The following is a 20,970-nucleotide window of genomic DNA, read 5'->3' on the forward strand; positions in this document are numbered from 1 at the left end:
CACTGAGCCACCGTGCCCCCTGTGTTGTCTCCATGCTGCCATATTTATCAAAACCAATATTAATGAACTATGAAAACTAGTTTGAAAATAAAAAAAAGTGAGTGTGTAGTATTGAGATAGATTAACATCTGGATAAATGTTTAATGTCTGATGAAAAATTTTCGTGGTGTTTTGCATCGAAATTCGCCATGTTATCGTGTACGAAGAAATTATTTCAGCTAAAAATGCTAGATATGATCTTAAGTTTTCAAATCAGTTATAACAACCATTTAAAATTTTAGCCTGAGATTTAGCAAAGGTTTAGGATTAGACATGAGGTGCATGGGTATTTTGGAATCACCGGATTCGACCTTCGGAAGTTTAAGAGTCCTTTTCAGCATCAAAGCTGTACGCAATCTACATATATATACAGTTTAAGTTGAAGGTTGGGCCCAAAACCACACTAATTCGTTAAATGTACTCATAGAACCCAGAATTTTGTGCAGCAAAGGCACACACGCTGGTTTTCTTCAGTGAAATCTGAATGCTATTTTATTTTTAAGGTACACTTCTGATTGATATCATGACTCTGGCTGAACATCACTCTGAAAAAAAAAAACATAAGATATTACTTAGTAGTAACTCATTAAATAATGACTGTATTATTTTGTCTGTCACATGGGAACAGTGATGCACTCAAACAGATGTTCCGTGCTTAATCCCCCCCTTCAAAATGAGAATAAGGAGAAAATAAACTTCACCATATTAAGAAAGTTATATATACAAAAGAAGCATGTGTCCTGAAATTATATTAGCTGGAGTGCTTGAATTTCCCTTCCTAAAATTTTGGTACTCCACTGCATAAGTACACGTACACCAGTATGGACAGGGCGTTGGTGTCTATATCTGAACCATAGAATAAATTATATTTCTTAAATTAGCAAAGGATATGTTTGCCTTTTCTTGAAGCTGAAGAACTCATTGTCCTAAAATTTCCCATCTCAAGCTCTAATAATATATCTGCAGAGAAACATTGAAAAGAAAAGAAAATATATTTATATATAAACGAAAATTTTCAACAATAAATTCCTATCTTCATCGCTAATATTTTATTATAAAATTGCATAATACCTGAATCACAAAATATACACTGAGGTCTGTATGAGCTCTACCACATTCTAAGTTTATACTGTGAGTTAATTTTACTAGGCTGATGAAAGATACTTGACAAGTTCAGTACCCAGTCGTAGTTTCCGGAAACTCTACTATCCTAAAGTTCTCAAATGTATGCTATTATGCTGCAAGCGGTATACCTGCTAACGTATATCTTTTGTACTACAGTGAATTTATTTAGAATCGATCTCCAATGAAAAGAATACTTCGTGATATTTTAAGTTACAAATTTATATGACTGTTCTAGAAAACCTGTCCATTTATTACCTTCCTACATTAAGACATATTCCTGTTACACAGTTTTATTAATGATCTAAAATCTTATGTAAAATCGTCCAAGTACTCCGGTGTCTACCAAACCCCAGTATGTACTTTACGTATCCAGAATTAAGTGTTTACTGGTAAGAACATTTCAGTCACTCTGTTTTATTAATTACTGTCAAAATCTTACATAAAATGGTCCAAGTTTTTTGGGATCTGCCAGACTTCAGTATGTACTTTATGTATACAACAGTTAGTGTGTATTTGTGCAGGATTAAATATCTCTTATTCCATTTGTGTCTTCTTATTCATTCCATTCAATTCAATAAAGTCAATTATTATGTATTACAAAAAGTTTATTTTTTCTATAATAATAATACGTACAAAAAGGTAGAGCTACATTTGCCTCACAATGTGTTTGGTACTAACTCTATAGCAGCGGTAGCAATCCCAGCGTGGGGTAAATTGTGTCTCACTGCAGTTGCAACGGTGAATATGGCTCCCTCGCCCAAAATTTTTTGTTGCTGCTGCTGATCATCAATGACAGAGTATTCAGTTCGAGCACTCGTTCCTGACGCTCCTCCACCAGCTCCAGTGTTGGATCTTCCAGAATTCACCAGTTCTCCGAGGATTTCACCGTTGAGGGATTGTATAAGTGTGCGGCCTCCGCTCACTGGAGGAGGAGGTGGTGGCCGGCGATATGGTACAGGATATTGTAAAAGGTAAGGATTCACAGCCTGAAAAATTAATAGAATATTAAGGAATGAATGTTTAAAGCTTAATTACAAGTATTGAAGAAAACACTGTTATTCTGAAGTATAAGTTGTAAAAGAAAATTTTCGTTTGATGTAATCCGCATGTTAATATATTGAACATAGCCTATGTTGAATCTTTGCCATTTGTTTTCTACTGGAAATGAACCTAGCTGAATTGATCGGTATTACGTAAGGATTACGACACTTGGCCGCTGAAAAACAGTTTAGTTTTGGGTCCACATGAACGAATATTATGTGGATATCTATTTATTGCTTTATTTTACTGCGGTTTCCCACATATCTAGTGCATTTGAATTTTCACAGGTTAACAGAACAGAGTGTATGGTGCTAGAAGTACAATATGAATGAGGTAAACCTTTTTTTTCAATTGGATTTTTACTATACAAGTGTATCCAGCAGCAGTACATTATTAATATGTTATTGAACACTATGTTCTTAATAGAATTTGATATATTTGCATAAAAGAATGTGACGGTATTTACTTATTATGTAATTCACCATAATAAAGTTGGTTCAATTTTCCACATGGATTGAGGAAAATAAATGACTAGTAATAATTACAGGATTATAATTTTATCTTTTAAAAAGCTTTATTAATTATAGCTTTCTTAGTTGCAGTAAACGCTTCTTCTTTCAAAGCTATTACAACAGTTTTAATATAAGAAACGAAAAGGTCAACTATTAGTCTATTTGGACTTGCAATATTGGTAGTCCACCGTTGTTTCATATAAGGTCATTATTTGGTTCTCTTTCCCTTTAACACAGGTTGCTATATTCTGTATATATTTCCAAATTTCCCTATCCTTCGATACTTTCGCAACAATTTTTATAGAGGTAGTTGGTGAGTACTTGAAGTTATATGACCGTAGAAAAACACCCTCTATAAAAATTGTTGCGTGAACACCTTAGGTTTCTGAAACATGTATTTTTAGATAGCGCACGTATTAGTTCCTAAGTGGTCTTCACCCGACTACGGTAGGTCCCATAGTTTTGGAGCTATGGACCTTTAAAGTTATTTTTTATTATGTTTTCGGCAGCCTATAACTCCGAAAGGAAGCATTTGTGCACCCAGGTTGGTCTATACTTTTCGTCTTATCTTGGTGCCAGGAATCACTTCCCAAACGCTGTTGGTGTTGTTTTGAAACATCCGATATATATATATATATATATATATATATATATATATATATATATATAATGATCATTTACTCCCCCATTTTCATATTCAGAGTATTGTACAGAATGCGTTCAGGTTTAGCCCCAATTTCCTCTCCCCATCAATTTGCCCGAATGTGATTGCAATCTATAGTTTCTTATGCGTAGAACACAACTGTGAAGTAACCAGAGTGCTCAGGTTCGCCGTTAATGAGATATAGCGTTCCAAAAGTGTGTAATGCCACGAGATGGCGTCAGCATTAGGGTTGAGATCGACGTGGCACTTTACTTTATGAAACTCAATCAGAAACAGCCTCATCATCGGAAGCATTATCAATTCGAAGAGAAACGTTAGACTATCGATGACCGGGTACAACAAACTCACAGTTGTGGCCGTAAGAGAAGTACCATAGTTGTGGCCATGTGTGAACAACATCCTACTGTACGTGCTCAAGATTCGCAACAATGAGCTTGATCAACGAGTTTAATACGATACGGAATTATATCTGTGACCACTACAACGTGATACACTATGTGATCAAAAGTATCCAGACACCTGGCTGAAAAATGACTTGCAAGTACGTGGCGCTCTCCATCGGTACTGCTGGAATTCAATATGGTATTGGCCCACCCTTAGTCTTGATGACAGCTTGCAATCTCGCAAGCATACTTTCAATCAGGTGCTGGAAGGTTTCTTGGGAAATGGCAGCCCATTATTCACGCAGTACTGAACTGAGGAGGGGTGTCGATGTAGGTCGGTAAGGCCTGGCACGAAGTCGGCGTTCCAAAGCATACCAAAGGATTCAAGTCAGAACTCTATGCAGGCCAGGCTATTACAGGGATGTTATAGTCGTGTAACCATTCCGCCACAGGCCGTGCAGTATGAACAGGTGCTCGATCGTGTTGAAAGATGCAATCGTCATCCGGGAATTGCTCTTCAACAGTGGGAAACAAGAAGGTGGTTAAAACATCAATGTAGGCTTGCGCTGTGGGAGTGCCACGCAAAACAACAAGGGGTGTAAGCCCCCTCCAAGAAAAACACGACCACACCATAACACCACCACCTCCGACTTTTACTGTTGGCACTACACACGCTGACAGGTGACGTTCACCGGGCATTCGCCATACCCACACCCTGCCATTGGATCGCCACATTGTGTATCGTGATTCGTCACTCCACACAACGTTTTTCCACTGTTCAATCGTCCAATGTTTACGCTCCTTACACCAAGCGAGGTTTAGTTTGGCATTTACCTGCGTGATGTGTGGCTTATGGGCAGCCGCTCGACCATGAAATCCAAGTTTTCTCACCTCACGCCTAACTGTCATAGTACTTGGAGTGGATCCTGATACAGATTGGAATTTCTGTGTGATGGTCTGGATAGATGTCTGCCTATTACACTTTACGACCCTCTTCAACTGTCGGTGGTCTCTGTCAGTCGACAGACGAGGTCGGCCAGCAGGCTTTTGTGCTGTACATGTCCCTTCACATTTGCACTTCACTATCACATCAGACACAGTGCCTAGGGATGTTTAGGAGTGTGGAAATCTCGCGAACAGACTTCTGACACAAGTGACACCCAATCACCTGACCACGTTCGAAGTCCATGAGTTTCGCGGAGCGTCCCATTCTGCTTTCCCACGATGTCTAATGACTACTGAGGTCGCTGATAATGAGTACCTGGCAGTAGGTGGCAGCAGAATGCATCCAATATGGGAAACGTATGCTTTTGGAGGTACCCGGATACTTTTGATCACATAGTGTAGCTTCACAGTTTATACAAATACCCTCGAGGCGTTGAGGCGATCTCGCAGCTGCGTCTCGATACTGGCGCCATCTCGTGGCACCCCTCACTTTTTAACGCGATAACGCAGGAACGGTGACCACACTGGTTCCTTCAGAGTTATTTTCCATGCATCGACGCTATCGCTTGCACTCAAGTTCGAACAAACACATGGAGAGATGAAATTGGGGGTAAAGGCTAATGCTTTGTTGGCCGCACTCTTTAAATTCTGAAAGTTGTTGTTCATTTTTATTCATGTTTGTACTTCTTACGTTTTACTACTAAGAAAAGTATAAATACATTCTACCATAGTGATAATTAATGGAGCATATCTAAGCAGCTTAATCGAACTTCTCTGAAAAAGAGTTCATTATAGAATATATAGGAGCGCTTCTATTATTACGATTTCAATAATCGTGATTCTTGATGTATCGTAGTTTATAGTTTGATACAAAAATTCCAATTATTATGTTCCAATTAGAATTATCGTGGTCAGGACGTGTAGCCTACTATACGTGAAACCAAAATTGCTTCGCTTTCATCTGATAGTACTTACCCACCACTGACCAGTAACTATGAGCTTTTGCCTAAAGTACATGTGAATATTTATTTCGACTTGTGTACTTTTTTTATATGAAAATAAAGATTAAAATAATAATATTGTTCCTTACACACTTCTCTCTCAACCATTTCCTGCACCAACTGGGTCCCCAAATCTTGCAACCTTAATTTAACTCATTTCGCGACGTCATGCAATGGCAGTGCAATGTCAGATGATAATATACTAATGCATTGTTAGTTTATATATTTGTATATATTTACTTAATTATGTAAGTTGTTATTCTTCAATACTAATTGCATATCCTGTTTCCTTAAGCAACTACACAGTAAAATGCTATGGAGGTGACGTGTATAGTATAACATTCAGGGAATCTTCGTGAATTACGTTCCAGATTGTGAAACCATTTAGAAATGGGACTAATACTACTTAGTCTTAGTCCCATGTCTTCAATTTACTTCATTAAAAAAAGAAGAAGAAGAAGAAACACTTTTCTGTGGAACGCTTTAATCTCTTTCTCAAGTTGACTTACATCGTCCAAAGACATCGAGGATCCGTAAACACATAGGAAAGGCAACGAACGAAATTCTACAATGATAGATAATGTATTTAATTATGACTAATGTAAATGTAAAAAGCAGAATACCTATATACTTTTAGCAAATAATGGTTCCTTTGAAAAAGTTAACAAATACACTTTAAAAAATCGCACAGACTTAAAAAAAATAATTTTGTTTTCAAGAAAATTACTTTTTTTAAAAAAAATATCCGTTTATACATGTCAAAAAAAGCATTCTTATATACATAAGTTTGTAACATAAGTCTATGAAAGTACTCTCTATGCTTTTCTTTTTAGCCATAAACAAATAAATATTTTTAAAAAGTAATTTTCTTGAAAAAATACTATTTTTATCTTTATTTTTACTTAAATCCTTTGACGCATTTAGTTTTATTTCATATATGAAATCTAATTAATATATTTGAAAACTACTTGCCACTGATCGCACATTTTATACGTATTATTTCTCCCTATTATAGGGGATTAAATTACAGTGATATCTTGAAATAAGAACTTAATCCATTCTATAATTAAATTCCAGTTTCAACACAACTTTTTTCCTTTAAAACTGGATTAATCCGATTCTGGACTCCGCAAATATGTATTTTCAAAATAATTTTTGCAGTAAATACACTGGATTTATTAAAAAATAATAATATTTAAATGCAAGATTAACTTTTGTACTTCCCATGATAAATACACTAAGTTGATACGCACAGGACTATTCAAAAAAAAAATAGTGAGAAAATAAATCGTACTTACATTTGCATTGAAAAGCAAAATTGGTCGGAAAGAAAAAAACGAACGTTGTACGTTTCAAATTCTATGTTTGTAGTTATAGGCATTAAGGATTGTGTAAACAGTTTATAATGTAGATGACGACCCCAAACAGTGACCACAAAAACATTTTGCATGCGTGTTGTCAGATGCAATTTATATGAACAAAGTCTGTCGTAACAGTGCATAACCAGGTTCGTACAAAATTTAAGAAATAAGCACCACTGGCACCATATCTAGTGCAATGCAACAGATAACCAAGAATATGTTGATACGCGTATGGCAAGAACTGGATCATTAGTTAAAAGTCTGTCGTTTTAACCAGGGTGTTCATTGAACACTGTTCATATCCAACACTCGTAATACCCACAAAAACCTACAAACTTCCTTCCTTCTTTCCGAATAATTTTGCTTTCGTGTGTCGTTTAAGGATAAAATAAATACACTTTAGTTTTACGACATTCTTTCTAAATAACTCTGTATATCAAGAACACAACGCAGGCAAAAAAAAAAAAAAAAAAAAAAAGCGTAAATTTAGCAGCGAAAATCTCGGTACTGGTAACAGGCAAAGGAAAAAATATTAACAAGTTATTTATTTGCTTTCTGTTCTTTTTAATTATGCGTTTGAAATAATAACACGAAATACTTACGTGAGGAGGTGGAAAATACTGTTGACATATTACTTGGGTAACAATAGCAACCAAAAGCCAGATCTGCAAATCAGAAAAATATAAAAATGTAAAAATAGACGGTCATGAAAAATGTTCAAAGAATCTCGTACGTCGTACTGAAAAAAAAAAATATTTTTGATTTATACATTCAAATCTCAAGATAGTTTAGATTTACGGCTAGCTACTGCAATTCTGTGATGCTTACATATACTTTACCTTAAACATCCAAGTTACACCTTTCAAGTTCTAGTATAACGATTAGATTTACAACTAGTTCTTTTTAAAGTTACCATCCACCAAAGGCGCTAATGCAATCCATTAGGCGAGTGGAAAGAGTAGAAATGTTTGATGAATCATCGTAGAATCACAACTCAGCGGTGCCAACCCATGGGGAAAATCCTATTTTGTGGGATTTTTTGGCATCAATTTTTCGAATAGGGGTAAAGGGAATTTTTCGTCCAAATTGGCAGCATCTATGTGATTTTTCGTATGCTTATTTCATCAATGCCAACAAAAACATCACTGAGTGGGAAGCAAGTTAATGATCCTTAAGTAAACGTGAAATCAATGTTAATTGTCAAAGTTTGTTATTTCAAAGTACGTGTTATTGTGAAAGTGATTTACTTATGAACTTGTAAATCTCAAAAACAAGCAACAAGGAATGTAAATCGTACTCTGGAGTTTAAAAAAAAAAAAAAACATCATGACGAGAAGAAAATAAACTACTACACGGAAAACTGCCAATTTCTAAAACGTCCCACACAGAATAACTGGAGAATGAAGTTTGTCTAGTTTCATTACGTTCAGTAGTACATTATAGCACAAAAGCATCATAAAAATGCTAAATTCTAACAATAAAATGTGCTTGTAATCATGAATAATTTCAATAGGCTCTTTTAATTAACGACAATAGTTACTAGGAATTTAAAATATTGAAATTTACGAATAAGTCACTTAAATATCGAGAAAAATAAGTAACATGTACTAGTTTTAATTTTCATATTTTTATTTTTAAATTTTGAACATTTTATAATTAGTCTAACGGGTGGGAAATTCGGTCTTTCAAGATGGGATAAAGTTCCAGGTTGACATCACTGAACCAACTACTAAGATTTAAATCTTATATCTACGCCATGCAACAATTCAAGGTATGCATCAAGACCCTGTAGTACAAGGTGACCAGAACTTTTATTTTAAAAAACGGGACGCATACGAATCGGCGATGGGGGGGGGGGGGGTGCTTCCACATTGCATTTCGAGTCTCAGTAGTGTTTTCAATTTACAAAGTACACAAGTAAGAATGATAACAACAGCGATTCTAACTTAAGTACTACCCAAAAATACTTTTAACTACTTCAAAACTCAGAATTTCCACTCGATTTCCACTTGAACCACAGATCACTCAATTCCCATTTGAATATTCAGAAGTTCTAGGCACGGCTGAATCTTCTCAATGAGTGTTGGTACGGAAGAGTGTAGAATTAGCATTGATCATTTATATTTTGAATAATAATTACGGGACACCTGGGTCATGTTTGCTTAAAAACGGGGCATTTAGGCGTCCCGTTTGAGAATCAGAAAAAACGGGACAACGGTTGAAAATAAGGGACTGTCCCGGCTAAAACGGGACGTCTGGTCACCTTGCTGTAGTAACATAACACTGATTGTGCTTCATTTGGTGCAAATATACGCGTACCATTTCGATAAAAAGAATCTAAACAAGCAACATATAAGCCTAATCAGCATGACATGCAGATAACTACTCAATAATTTACTCTGTTAAAACTTAACATTCCAGAGACTCAGAAGCCAAATAATGTTTATTATCAGGACAAAAGTGACAGGAAATGGGGAAAGTAAAGTCTTGCCCGAAGGCGATATTCTGTTCCTATATAATTATTCGCTGTCATAAAATCCAAGTTATTTGTTACTCTTAAAATGGATATTACCATCTCCAATACGTAAAGTTGTTTTTACTGCTGACAAGTCGAAATCATAAACCCGTGAAGTTTGCTTAGTTTGCTTATTTTGTATTTTGTTTGTTTATATCAATTACTAACATTCAAATCTTCAAGACTTGCTATTCAATTTTTTTTGTGTACAAGGAGGAATTTTAAAAGATGCGGATCATTTGTCCAGTAGTTGTCCACATATCAAGATTCAGCAGATATATACAACCAGGGCCGGATTTAGCATTTTGGCGCCCCTAGGCTCAATAATTTTTCCGCCCCCTAGTCTGGTTAAAGTTACTTTCCTAAAAACCTTTATTAAAAAATTATATCAGGCCTATATGTTAATTGCTTAAACACCAGTCCACGATGCAATTTTATCATTGCAAATTTTTTGAGGAATTTACTTGGTTCTGGGCTTAACAAAATACCGTTAATGTATTAACAAAAGATTGGTGAACTTTACCAACAATTATTTCTTCCAATGAACTTCAAAATCAGAATGCTTTATTAGCCTGATTTTTTTAATCAATTCAAAAAAATATGTTAAGTTATGGCTATTTATTTTTATTTCTAGATATTTTTTTAATTTTTTTCTCTCGGCCGTGCGCCCCCTGGGAGCTTGCGCCAATAGGCCAGGGCCTACCGGGCCTATTGCGAAATCCGGCCCTATATACAACTCAACTTCAAATAAACAGAACTAACAGAACTAAAATCTTAACAACAGATATACACATAAACAGACAAAATATGATTCCATCTGTTATGTTAACAGCTGGTGTATAACAACGCACATGTTATACGTTTGAAATAGATGTACTTTCGTAAAATCAACCTAATTCACGAATCATATAAAAATAGATTTGTCCTTAAATACTTATTACTACATACGTACGAGATTCGCAGGAATGAAATATAATGAAACCTTTCAGTTTTACGCCCCATGATTATGCCGTGTAAGCTAAAAGAGAGAGTGATGATAAGAATGAATGAAATAATAAAACGAAGAAAGTGGGCGGAAATGAGAAACCCGAAAAAGACACGCACACGGTATTAGTCCACCACAAGGCTTACTTGGTGCAAACTGGAATCCATGATAAGTTGAGTTGATTTTGAGTTTAACGTCTCTTTTCAGCAGCGAGGCTATATGAGACATGGACGGACTGATTAACGTGGAATCCGAAGCACATGAGCTCCCGCCAAGAATTGAACCCGGGTCTCCCACGCCAAAGGCGCGTACGTAAACTGGAATCGAATCGATGATCCCATGCATTGGAGTTGAATGCTCTACCACTGAATTACCGCAGCCACCTACAAAGATTTGAAATACCTATGATCGATAATCAAATATTTGAGGTTGTCTAAACAAATTCTATACATAGACTACGTAGCTAATTCGCTCACCTGTTTTTAAGAAAATGAAGTTAAACGCCTCATAATGATGCCCTTTAGACTAAAGCGGACAAATGATTACTGACAGTGAATAATAATTGAATTAAATTTTTGTGTTCTTCCATCGGAGATCGAACCTAGCATCATATGGATCAAAGATACACGCCCTAGCGACTAGATCAGTGGAGAGGGCTTACCTTTTTGTCCTTCAGTTCAGTTAATTTCCTCATTATGAGAGGTTTCTTGGTAAGGAACCCAATGCGCCTGTTTTACTTATCTTCCTATTTTCTCGTTTAATTTAAGTTACACAGTAATCACTATTGTTATCTGTTTTCAGAAGTCCTTCTTCCGTAACAATATTGATATTCGTTGTCTGCAGTTCATACTAGGATATAATTATGCAGTTTCACACATTGTCTATGCTGGTCAAAGGCAGAAGTCGACTACAGGGATACTTATGATTTGGACCAATAAACTTGCTTGTTTTAAGAGGGAGGGAATTCGGACGGTATTTTCCCTTCATATCTCCAAATATTGAAAAGTGTTTAAATAAATATTTTACATCAATATTTTAAAATTATTTTTGAATTTAAATATTAAACTTGTATATTAGTAGAAATCTCTATTGGAAGTTAAGTTTGACAGGGATGTTGTCTCTCGCCGATGTTATTTAACATCTGTCTAGAAGACACAGTGAAAAGAGCCTCATAATGAAGATGTTATTTCGGTAGATGTAGAGTAATCAGCTGTATACGGTTTGCACATGATATGACACTTATTGCGGAACTTGAAAAGAAAATTAATAAGACCTTAGAAAACTTGAAGCTGGGCTGTGAAGAATATATGATAAAAAATAAACGTTAGAAAGCAAAACCTATAATGATTGGAACAAACCAGTTGTCAAAAATAGAAGGGTGTGACCCCACGTAGCGTAGTTGATACACCCTTGCTCTTTGTGTGAGCTGTCCTAGGTGGAATTCTCGGTGGGGATACTCAGTAGAAAGTGTATAACAACTGTTTCAAGTCCACCATCTTGAGTGAGGTTTTCCTGGGATTTTCTCTTTCACACCTGATAAACACGGGAATGCTATTTAACGATGGTTCCGGGGGTGCTTCTTTTCTTTCCCATTCCTTTCTTCTTCCCCAATTATCCTGGCAGCGTGATCGCCGAGGGCCATCACCTTTGATACATGATGGGCTAACATGGCCATAGCTGCCGAAATCTCAGAAATCTAGTTCCAAATCCTAACCAAAAATAGAACAGAATAGTAAAGGAGAGGTGACTAGTTTTCGATACGTGAGTAGTGATAACATGAAATAAGCACGTGAAATAAAACTAACTAACTAAAAACTCTCTAACTAACTCTATGGCCTATGAAACCCGGAGGTTCAGTGCCGCGTTCACAAAAGCTCTCCACTGACTTCTATTCTTAGCTAATTGGATCCAGTTTCTACTTTGTATTCCTATCTCTGCGAGATCCATCTTAATATTATCCTCCCATCTGCGCCTAGGTCTTCCTAATGGTCGTTTTCCTATGGGTCTACCAGTCAAGACTTTAAAAGCGTTTCTACTTTCTTCCATTCTAGCTACATGACCTGCCCACCTAAGCCTCCTAGACTTGACGACCCTAACAATATTGGGTAAACCGTATAAACTATGTAGTTCCTCGTTATGAAGCTTCCGCCATTCCCCATTCTCGTTCCTCTTGGGTCCGAATATTCTTCTCAGGATCCTGTTCTCAAATACTTTCAGTCTATGTTCTTCCCTCAGAGTAAGCGACCACGTGAAACAAAATCAAGGATATAAATGGCGAAAGAAGCATTCGGGAGGAAGAAAAGTCTCTTTTGTGAGTCCTTCAATAAAGAGTCTTGGAAAAGACTTATAAAATGTTTCATGTGAAATATTGTGACATATGGATCAGAAATATGGACGTTACGCAAAAGTGATCGGAAAAGAATGGAAGGTTTCTAAGTGTGGGTGTGGGTAAGAATGGAGAGAATTAGCTAGGTCAAGCGGGAAGCGAATGAGACAATGTCAGAAATCGTGAGGAAAAAATGTACAATTTAATCATATGGTGCGAACAAACGTCAATGTTACAAATGCACGACATGTAATAGACGTTTGTTCGTGCATGTGATTCAATTTTAGATGTAATTGAAAACAGGAAGAAAAACTGGTTGGGACATTGACTAAAAAGGAAGCTTAATGTGAGTGTGGACTGCTTAATTCATTTAGAACAGTGATGACCGATTTATATTGCGGGCTGGGGGCATATTTGGGGCTCATTCTAATTTTCCTTTAACCATCTCCTCCCCCCCCCCCTCTTAAGCCGATAATTCGATGAATGTGCACAAGTCATACGTTTTCTGATTTTTTGTTCTGTGTATCATGCTTCTTGTTCTTCGTATCTTGCTTCTAGTTCTGCGTATCATGCTTTTTGTTCTGAATATCATGCTTCTTGTTCTGGCTATCATGTTCTGCGTATCATGTTTCTTGTTTCATGTGTCTAAGCCAATTACAATTTCAGCTACAAACATTTGAAAGTAATTAAATAAGTTCTTTCCTAAAAATTACAACAATCTTACCTTGGAAAATGGCCTTGGTAAACAAAAGGTTAAAGTAACTATTTTCACAGTAAACTCAGTCAATCACAGTCACTACAGTATTGACTCAGCTATATATAATAAGATACCCAGTTACAATATTCATGTTATAAAAATGAAATAATATCTTTAAGTTTTACGTCCCACGCTTGTGCCGGCTAGACTAAAGGAGAGGTGATGATCAGAAACGAATGAAATGATGGAGTGAAGAAAGTAAGAGGAAACGGGAGAATCCCGCGAAAACCCACGTACACGGTGTTTGTCCATCACTTGTCGTGAGCTGGGATCGAAGTAAGGACCCAAGGGACCAGAGGTGTATGCTCTAACACTGAACCACCGCGGCCAGGTATACCTGTTACGTATGGAGTTATAAAAGAATGGAGAACAAAACATACACATTATTATTATTATTATTATTATTATTATTATTATTATTATTATTATTATTATTATTATTATTATTATTATTATTATTATTCACGGACCGGATGAAACATTCGAGTGGGCCGTCATTTGGCTATCACTGATCAAGAATTTCGACGTGTTCAGGTTACGAACCAAGCAATAGAAGTAAGACAGTAAAGTCTGAAAAATATTCATCACCTTCTTCATTCAAGATCTCAAAGACAACGAAAGTAAAGATTTAATGTCTTAAAAAAGAATAAATAAAATGACCTAAAGAATAAGCGCTTTGCTTACAATAAAAGTGAAACCATTATGTGAGAGAATAACCGCACGTGTCAATTTTCCACGTAATAAACCGTGAGAGATTTTCAGAGCTAGTGTGTAATTAATGTAATCACTGATTCACTTTCTGCACCAGCGGAAGTCGTTCACCCGAAACAGACAACACAATAACACTATAAGCTTCTGGTATATGTGTAATCTCATAGTTTCCGCAATATCATTAACAACAGGATGTCTTTAAAATTTCTATGTGCTTATTCTTATAGAATAGGTTAGAAACTTTGATATTCGTACTTCAGATTAGAACAAAAGCGAACCACAATTTAGGTAAGGAAAATAACTTAAAGAAATGAAAGTGAAATTCTGAATTCATCACAATGAGGAATGACAGATTTTTTATTGATTTGGGGATCTATTGGAGATGTGTACTATGACGTTACTGTATCTTCTCTTACACGTTACGAAAACTTCAAATTTATTCCGTCAGGGAGAACGTTGATTGGTTGAAGTATCAGCGTGAAAACATTATTTTGTAGATGGAAAATTTTCCTGGTGTTGACTGATCATTGTCTCAAAATTAAAGTATCTGACAGCATATGGACAATATGGTTATCGTACGTGCCTTTGGTGCGGACGAACCTGGTTAGATTCTATTTGCAAACGTATGTGGTTCGAATATCACGTTAAACTGTACGATCACGTCTTGGAGAGAGAGAGAGAGAGAGACGTTAAACTCGAAACCAACAGATTTACCAGCTAGCAGAAACTTCAAGGTACGGTGACGAGAGAAGGACTTCTTTGGTTTACTGTACTAAGTTTAATTCACTAATTAGCTTCGAAATAATACACTGGGGAATTACTGAAAATAGTTTAAGCACTTTCCGATTGCAAAAGAAAGCGATTAGAATAATTGTCGGATTACTCACAAAGTCGTCATGTAAAAAGATTTTCATAGAAGCAAAAATTTTAACACTTCCCAGCTTATGCATTTATAAATGTATTCTATTTACTGTGAAAATCAGGCATCTTTTTACTTGTAATAAAAATATTCATGGCCATAATGCAAGACAAGACAGTGATATATTTGTGATGCATAAAAAATATGCTAATATAGGCAAAACTGTGTATATGAATTGTGTTAGGTTGTATAATAAACTTTCCATGTACTTAAAGAATAAGAACACTGTTTTTCGTAAGAAGTTATTTAATCTACTTGCCGTAAAGTGCTATTATACTATTAAGGAATACTTAAAATGATTCATTAAATGAAGAACTGGAAACACAAACTCTCCTCAGTACATGCCAGGTGTAGTATAAATTACTCCCAAATTAATATGTAAATGGTCATGTTTATATACTTAATATTTCCTATTTTATTGTTTTATATTTTAGTAAGATGTATAAGTATAATATTATGTATACCTTCTGATACCTGACAATATTTTGTATGTATTCCATCATTGACAACTCTAATGCTTATATGAAAATATCTCGCGTTTTGTAAGCTAATGAAACAGGCAAATAAATGAAGTATAATTAATTAAATTAAGTCGTTGAGTTCCCTCTTAGCCAGTGGTGGGTCCTGAAGGAAGTCGTATCAGTGAAACGTAAAACTTTATCACTAGAAGCTAAGGAAAGTAAGCTTACCTAATGTACTAATCATTACATACAGTTTCCTGTAGCTTTATCAAACATCTTTCCTTAGCTTGTTTCGATACAATTTAAATTTTTACTAATGTGATTTCCCTTAAGAGCCGCCACTGCTTGTTGACTACATGATCGAAGCTTGAATCCTAGTGGGATTTAATCTCTAAACCTAACAGTGGTGCACTCTAGGGAGGTTTCGGAGTTAACCTACCACTTCCTTCACGTTGAGCAAGATATTATACAAAAATTAATACTTGCAATATTCAAATATGTATTCAAACATCTGAAATTATATAAACTTAGGAGCTTCAATCTCTCTTGATGAATTCTTGTGTACGCGAGTGGAATCTAGTATGGTATAGATCATAGGTAAATTCGTAAGTCTATGTGAAATATAGCTTTAGTGTTAGAAAAGGATGTTAAACTATAACTCAGCCAAAATACCAGAGAGTTTAACAATATTCAGTTGTTGACTTCTTTCATGTCTAAATGTTCAGCGTACACGCCTTTGGCATGGTCTGGTGGGAGCTCATTGTGTTCCGAATCCAGGTTAAATTATAGAATGACGTCTCAAAGACGCTTTGTATTGATAATGCCATTAAACAGAAACCAAATAAAACGAAATGTATGTCTTGTCTTTGAAAAATATTACAGCTACATAAATTATTATTTTTTTTTCTTTTTAACGTCTTGGGTTTGTGCCCATAAGACTAAGAAAAATGATTATTAAAGCACGTGAATAATGATGGAAAAATTGGTGGAACGAAATGTGAGAGGAAACAGGAATACCCCGAGAAAACCCACGGACACGATGTTATTCTCCACAAACTTACTTGGCTGGGGATCGAAATAGGGATCCCATACACCAGAGGTATGCGCTCTACCACTGAGCTACATTGCCCCTCGCACACAAAATTAAAGTTTAAGAATTATTGTTAATTTTGGGTTTATCCCTGTAACAATTGGCCTATCGTAGCCCTATAGTGTTCTCTTGGTAGCTTCATCATTAACTTAAGTATAGGCTAAGTGTATACATAAGTATCAGTTTTGTCCTAACTGGTGGTATAATTATCATTCAGCATCAACTTTTATATTTACAAAAAAGATTAGTTTTTCTCAATTATCTCGAAAACTACGCATGAGGATTTAAATTTACCCACATCATTTTGTTCAGTCTAATGAGATCTACCCATTGGTGTAATGTTCATCTTTGATTTTGTTTAAACGGTAATAATATTGTAGATTTCATAGAATAATACACACAAATTCGAAAGTTTTATTTTGTATATATATATATATATATATATATATATATATATATATATATATATATATATATATATATATATATATATATATATATTCATTCTAAAATAAATTAATTTTATGTATACAATTTCCCATAATAAAAAAGAAAAATCAATAGTAGAGGATACAATTAGACGTTTATACTAAAGTAAAGATCTTAAGATAATTGATATTGCCTTTTGGCATGGTAAAGTAGTCTACGGTTTTAGGTTGTCGATCACATGATCTGTATGTCACATGCAGGCGCGCACCGAGAAATTTTATTGGGAAGTGTCCAATATTGCACGCTACTGTATCTATGTACTAGTGAACGGGTATTATTCTGCACCCGAAAAGACGATAAGTAATTGTAAAATACTTCCACTTATATGTTCACTAAAAAACAAACGATAGTAGATGTTTTTATAAGAAAAAGAGTACAGTAGAAGTGTAAAATCGAATTTTCGTGCTACATCAATCATTTCTGGAAAAAAGTATGTTGAGTTAGGAAGCTTTTTCTGAACCGGTGGACCACCCACGGGTGCGCTCCTGGTCGCATGATAGAATCCCACCCAGTCCATGGCCTATACGTGTTTTCTCACGATTTATTTCATTATTTCAATTAGCCCTACTAAAGCAAAATGTTAGGTTTTATCTCCTTTGTTAAGAGAGACAAGTATAGTTCAGCATTTGCATTAAATATCTTCTTTAGAAAGAATAAACTCTGCTAAGGATGGTAAAGAGGATCGTGTCTGGAAGTTTCAATCTCATCCCGTAGATGTCACCTGCTTAGAGGATGTCTGCTGTCATCTAAAGGCACGATTTGTAATTTCTTGCATTCTACAATTATAAATTTTTTGCAATGGATTAACGATCTCGGCCTAGGTAACCACTAGACTTCGGTTTTTTGCATATTTGCATGTTTTTTTCCTGATGTGATATTGATATGCTCTTTAAACAGAAATTCATTTCAGGTGTTTTCAGGTAAAATAGCAGAGTTTTATAGTGCATATATGTGCATATTTTGTAGGTTAGTGCATGTTTATATCGTTACTGCATATAAATGCATATTTAAAGGAACAACCAAATTGATAATTTTTTTAAATGGCTTATCTTACATTTTTTTTAAATATCTTTAAATGGCTCATTGTTATCCTTTTAGAATATCTTCCAAGGTCATGTGAAAGGAGAATAAGAAAGGGGTGGGTGAGTCATCCTCCCGGCAATGATGCATGAGTGTCACCTTTTTGGAAGATGTAAATAACGGTGTCAAATCACCTACAACAAAATTTTCACGTCACCCATCTCGGAAGCAGTGTGACCACCCAGCAAAAAGATTTCGTACTAACCTATGCAGAAAAAAGTACTAGATCTGGATAAAAAGTACTAAAATTTTATCTGCTCAAGTTTCACACTTTTTATGACATTTTACGATATTAATATCTTATTAGAAGGTTTCCGGCAGCTTCCCCTCCCTTGTGGAAACCCCCCAACTTTAACTTTTTTAGTCAAAATTCGATACAAACCGTGCAAATCACTTACACACTTGCAATTTTGACTTTACACCCCCCAAACTAAAAAATCTTGACGGAATCTTTGCTTAATTGTCGTATTAGAACTCACTGTAAAGCCACCAAAGTAACACAAGTATGACAAATATAGGGGATGTCGGGAGAAAACAAGAAATTCATAAAATGGGTTTATTGAGAAAAGCGAGTTTTAATTCTTTAATAGACTACTGTTTAAACAGATCACCAAATATATAATATTGTTTACTGTGGTCATTTATCAATTGGAGGAGGCGACCGGACGGCACCTATGTCCCACTTCCGCTCTTGTAAATACCATTGTTTTAAAAAAAAAAAAAAGATAGAAAAATGTTACCAGGAACACTGAAATTTTCGTATATTGCCAAATTTTAATGAGATTCATTTTTCTCTCGCAATTGTATTTATAAGAAAAGAAAAGGAGGAGAAAAGTACTAGATTTGTTGATGAACGTACTAGAACACTAAAATATTATAAAATGTACTAGATCTAGTATGAAAGTACTAACGGTGGTCACACTGCTCGGAAGTTGAAGCTGCTACTGTTCTGTGTGTGGATTTGAAATTGTGTGGTCCTGTGGCAGTATAAGAATACGAAAAGAAAATTTTGGGTCCATTTAGTTGTAGTGCGACATCATCAAATTTGAATTTTAACTAGCTCAGAATTTTGTCCAATTTTGCCCATTTTTGTCCACAAAAGAAAAAAAAATTGTGCCATTTAAATTAACAAAGGAGGGTCATTTCAAAATTTCGGCCACTTCGATCACCTGTAGTGCGAGATCTTCAAATTCAAATTTTAACTTGCTCAGAATTTTGTCCATTTCTGTCCACCCAAGAAAAAAATGTACCATTCAAATAAACGAGGGAGGGTCATTTCAAAATTTCGGCAACTTCGATCACGTGTAGTGCAAAATCTTCAAATTCGAATTTTAATTTTCTCAGAATTTTGTTGAATTTGTGAATATTTTCGTACCAAGAAGAGTAAATTTCGTACCACTGAAATAAACCAGGGACAGTTATTTAAAAATTTGGCCACTTGGATCACCTGTAGTGAGACATTTTCAAATTCGAATTTCAACTATCTTGGTGATACAAAAATCTACAAAAACAGGGAAATTCTAAACTAGTTAGAATTAGAATTTAAAGATGTCACACTACTGGTGACCGAACTGGTCAAAATTTTGAAATGGCCTCCTTTGTTAATTTGAATAGTACATTTTTTTATGGTACAAAAATATACGGAAACTAAAGAAAATTCTGAGTTAATTAAAATTCGAATTTGAAGATGTTGCACTACAGGTGATCGAAGTGCCCGAAATTTTAAATGGCCCTCCCTCGTTTATTTGAATGGTACAAATTTTTTTCGTAGGTGGTCAAAAATGGACAAAATTCTGAGCTAATTAAAATTCGAATTTGAAGATGTCGCATTACAGGTGATCGAAGTGTCCGGAATTTTGAAATGGCCCTTCTTTATTAATTTGAATGGTACAAGTTTTTTTTCTTGGATGGACAAAAATTAGACAAAGATGTCGCGCTACAAGTAAATGGACCCGAAAAATCTTACAGAAGTTATCTTCTGAAACAATGGATTGAAGTTGAGAGACGTTAACAATTAAAGAAGAAAATAGATTTTGCAAAGTTTATGCTAAACAAGTAATGTTTTTAAAGTAAGTAAGCTTGTTTTGAGAAGAGGATATTTCTATTTTGTTCGACAACAAAAGCTCAAACTTCAGCAGCGTTCTATTTTTTGGCCTTCTTATATTTTCATAGCTGTTTCAAGTTTAGTATTAAGAACTTTATACAACTATAAAACAACCCAGATCTGGACTTTTTCCATACTCAACAGAGTTTATCCCAAAGAAACTGTTGAAGAAAGTATTTCGGGAAGAAATGAACACTTGAGCTTTGGAAAATGAGCTCTAAATGAATTAAAATATTTGCTTTACAAAATCTAAAACTTGTCACAACAGATACTTTCTGAGATCAGGAGATAAGTTCCCAAGTTTTCCTTTAAGGAGTTTATGAGAGTATTTAAATATAAGCTTGTGTTGCTTTGATACGCACCTCGCTCTCGAAACGTATCTTTCCTATTAAGTCTTCTGTTATATTTTCGATAGCTTTACCTTCTTCCCATTCATGCTCTATGTCCCGCTCAAATCACTTT

General features: G+C 35.2%; 1 protein-coding gene across 1 annotated transcript in view; it reads right to left on the bottom strand.

Annotated features, from left to right (window-relative positions):
• Positions 1–1,740: 1,740 nt before the first annotated feature.
• Positions 1,741–20,970, bottom strand: part of LOC145686449 (uncharacterized) — a 54,700-nt gene continuing 35,470 nt past the window's right edge. The window contains exons 2-3 of the mRNA XM_081759759.1: positions 7,674–7,736; positions 1,741–2,150 (exon numbers count right to left, since the gene is read on the bottom strand). Coding sequence (XP_081615885.1) covers positions 1,821–2,150; positions 7,674–7,736 — 393 coding nt within the window. The 3' untranslated portion in view covers positions 1,741–1,820. The remainder of the gene's footprint in view (positions 2,151–7,673; positions 7,737–20,970) is intronic.

This window comes from Thermobia domestica, chromosome 5, assembly GCF_964235325.1.
Source record: "Thermobia domestica chromosome 5, izTheDome1.hap1.1, whole genome shotgun sequence".
Classification (NCBI taxonomy): Eukaryota; Metazoa; Arthropoda; class Insecta; order Zygentoma; family Lepismatidae; genus Thermobia; species Thermobia domestica.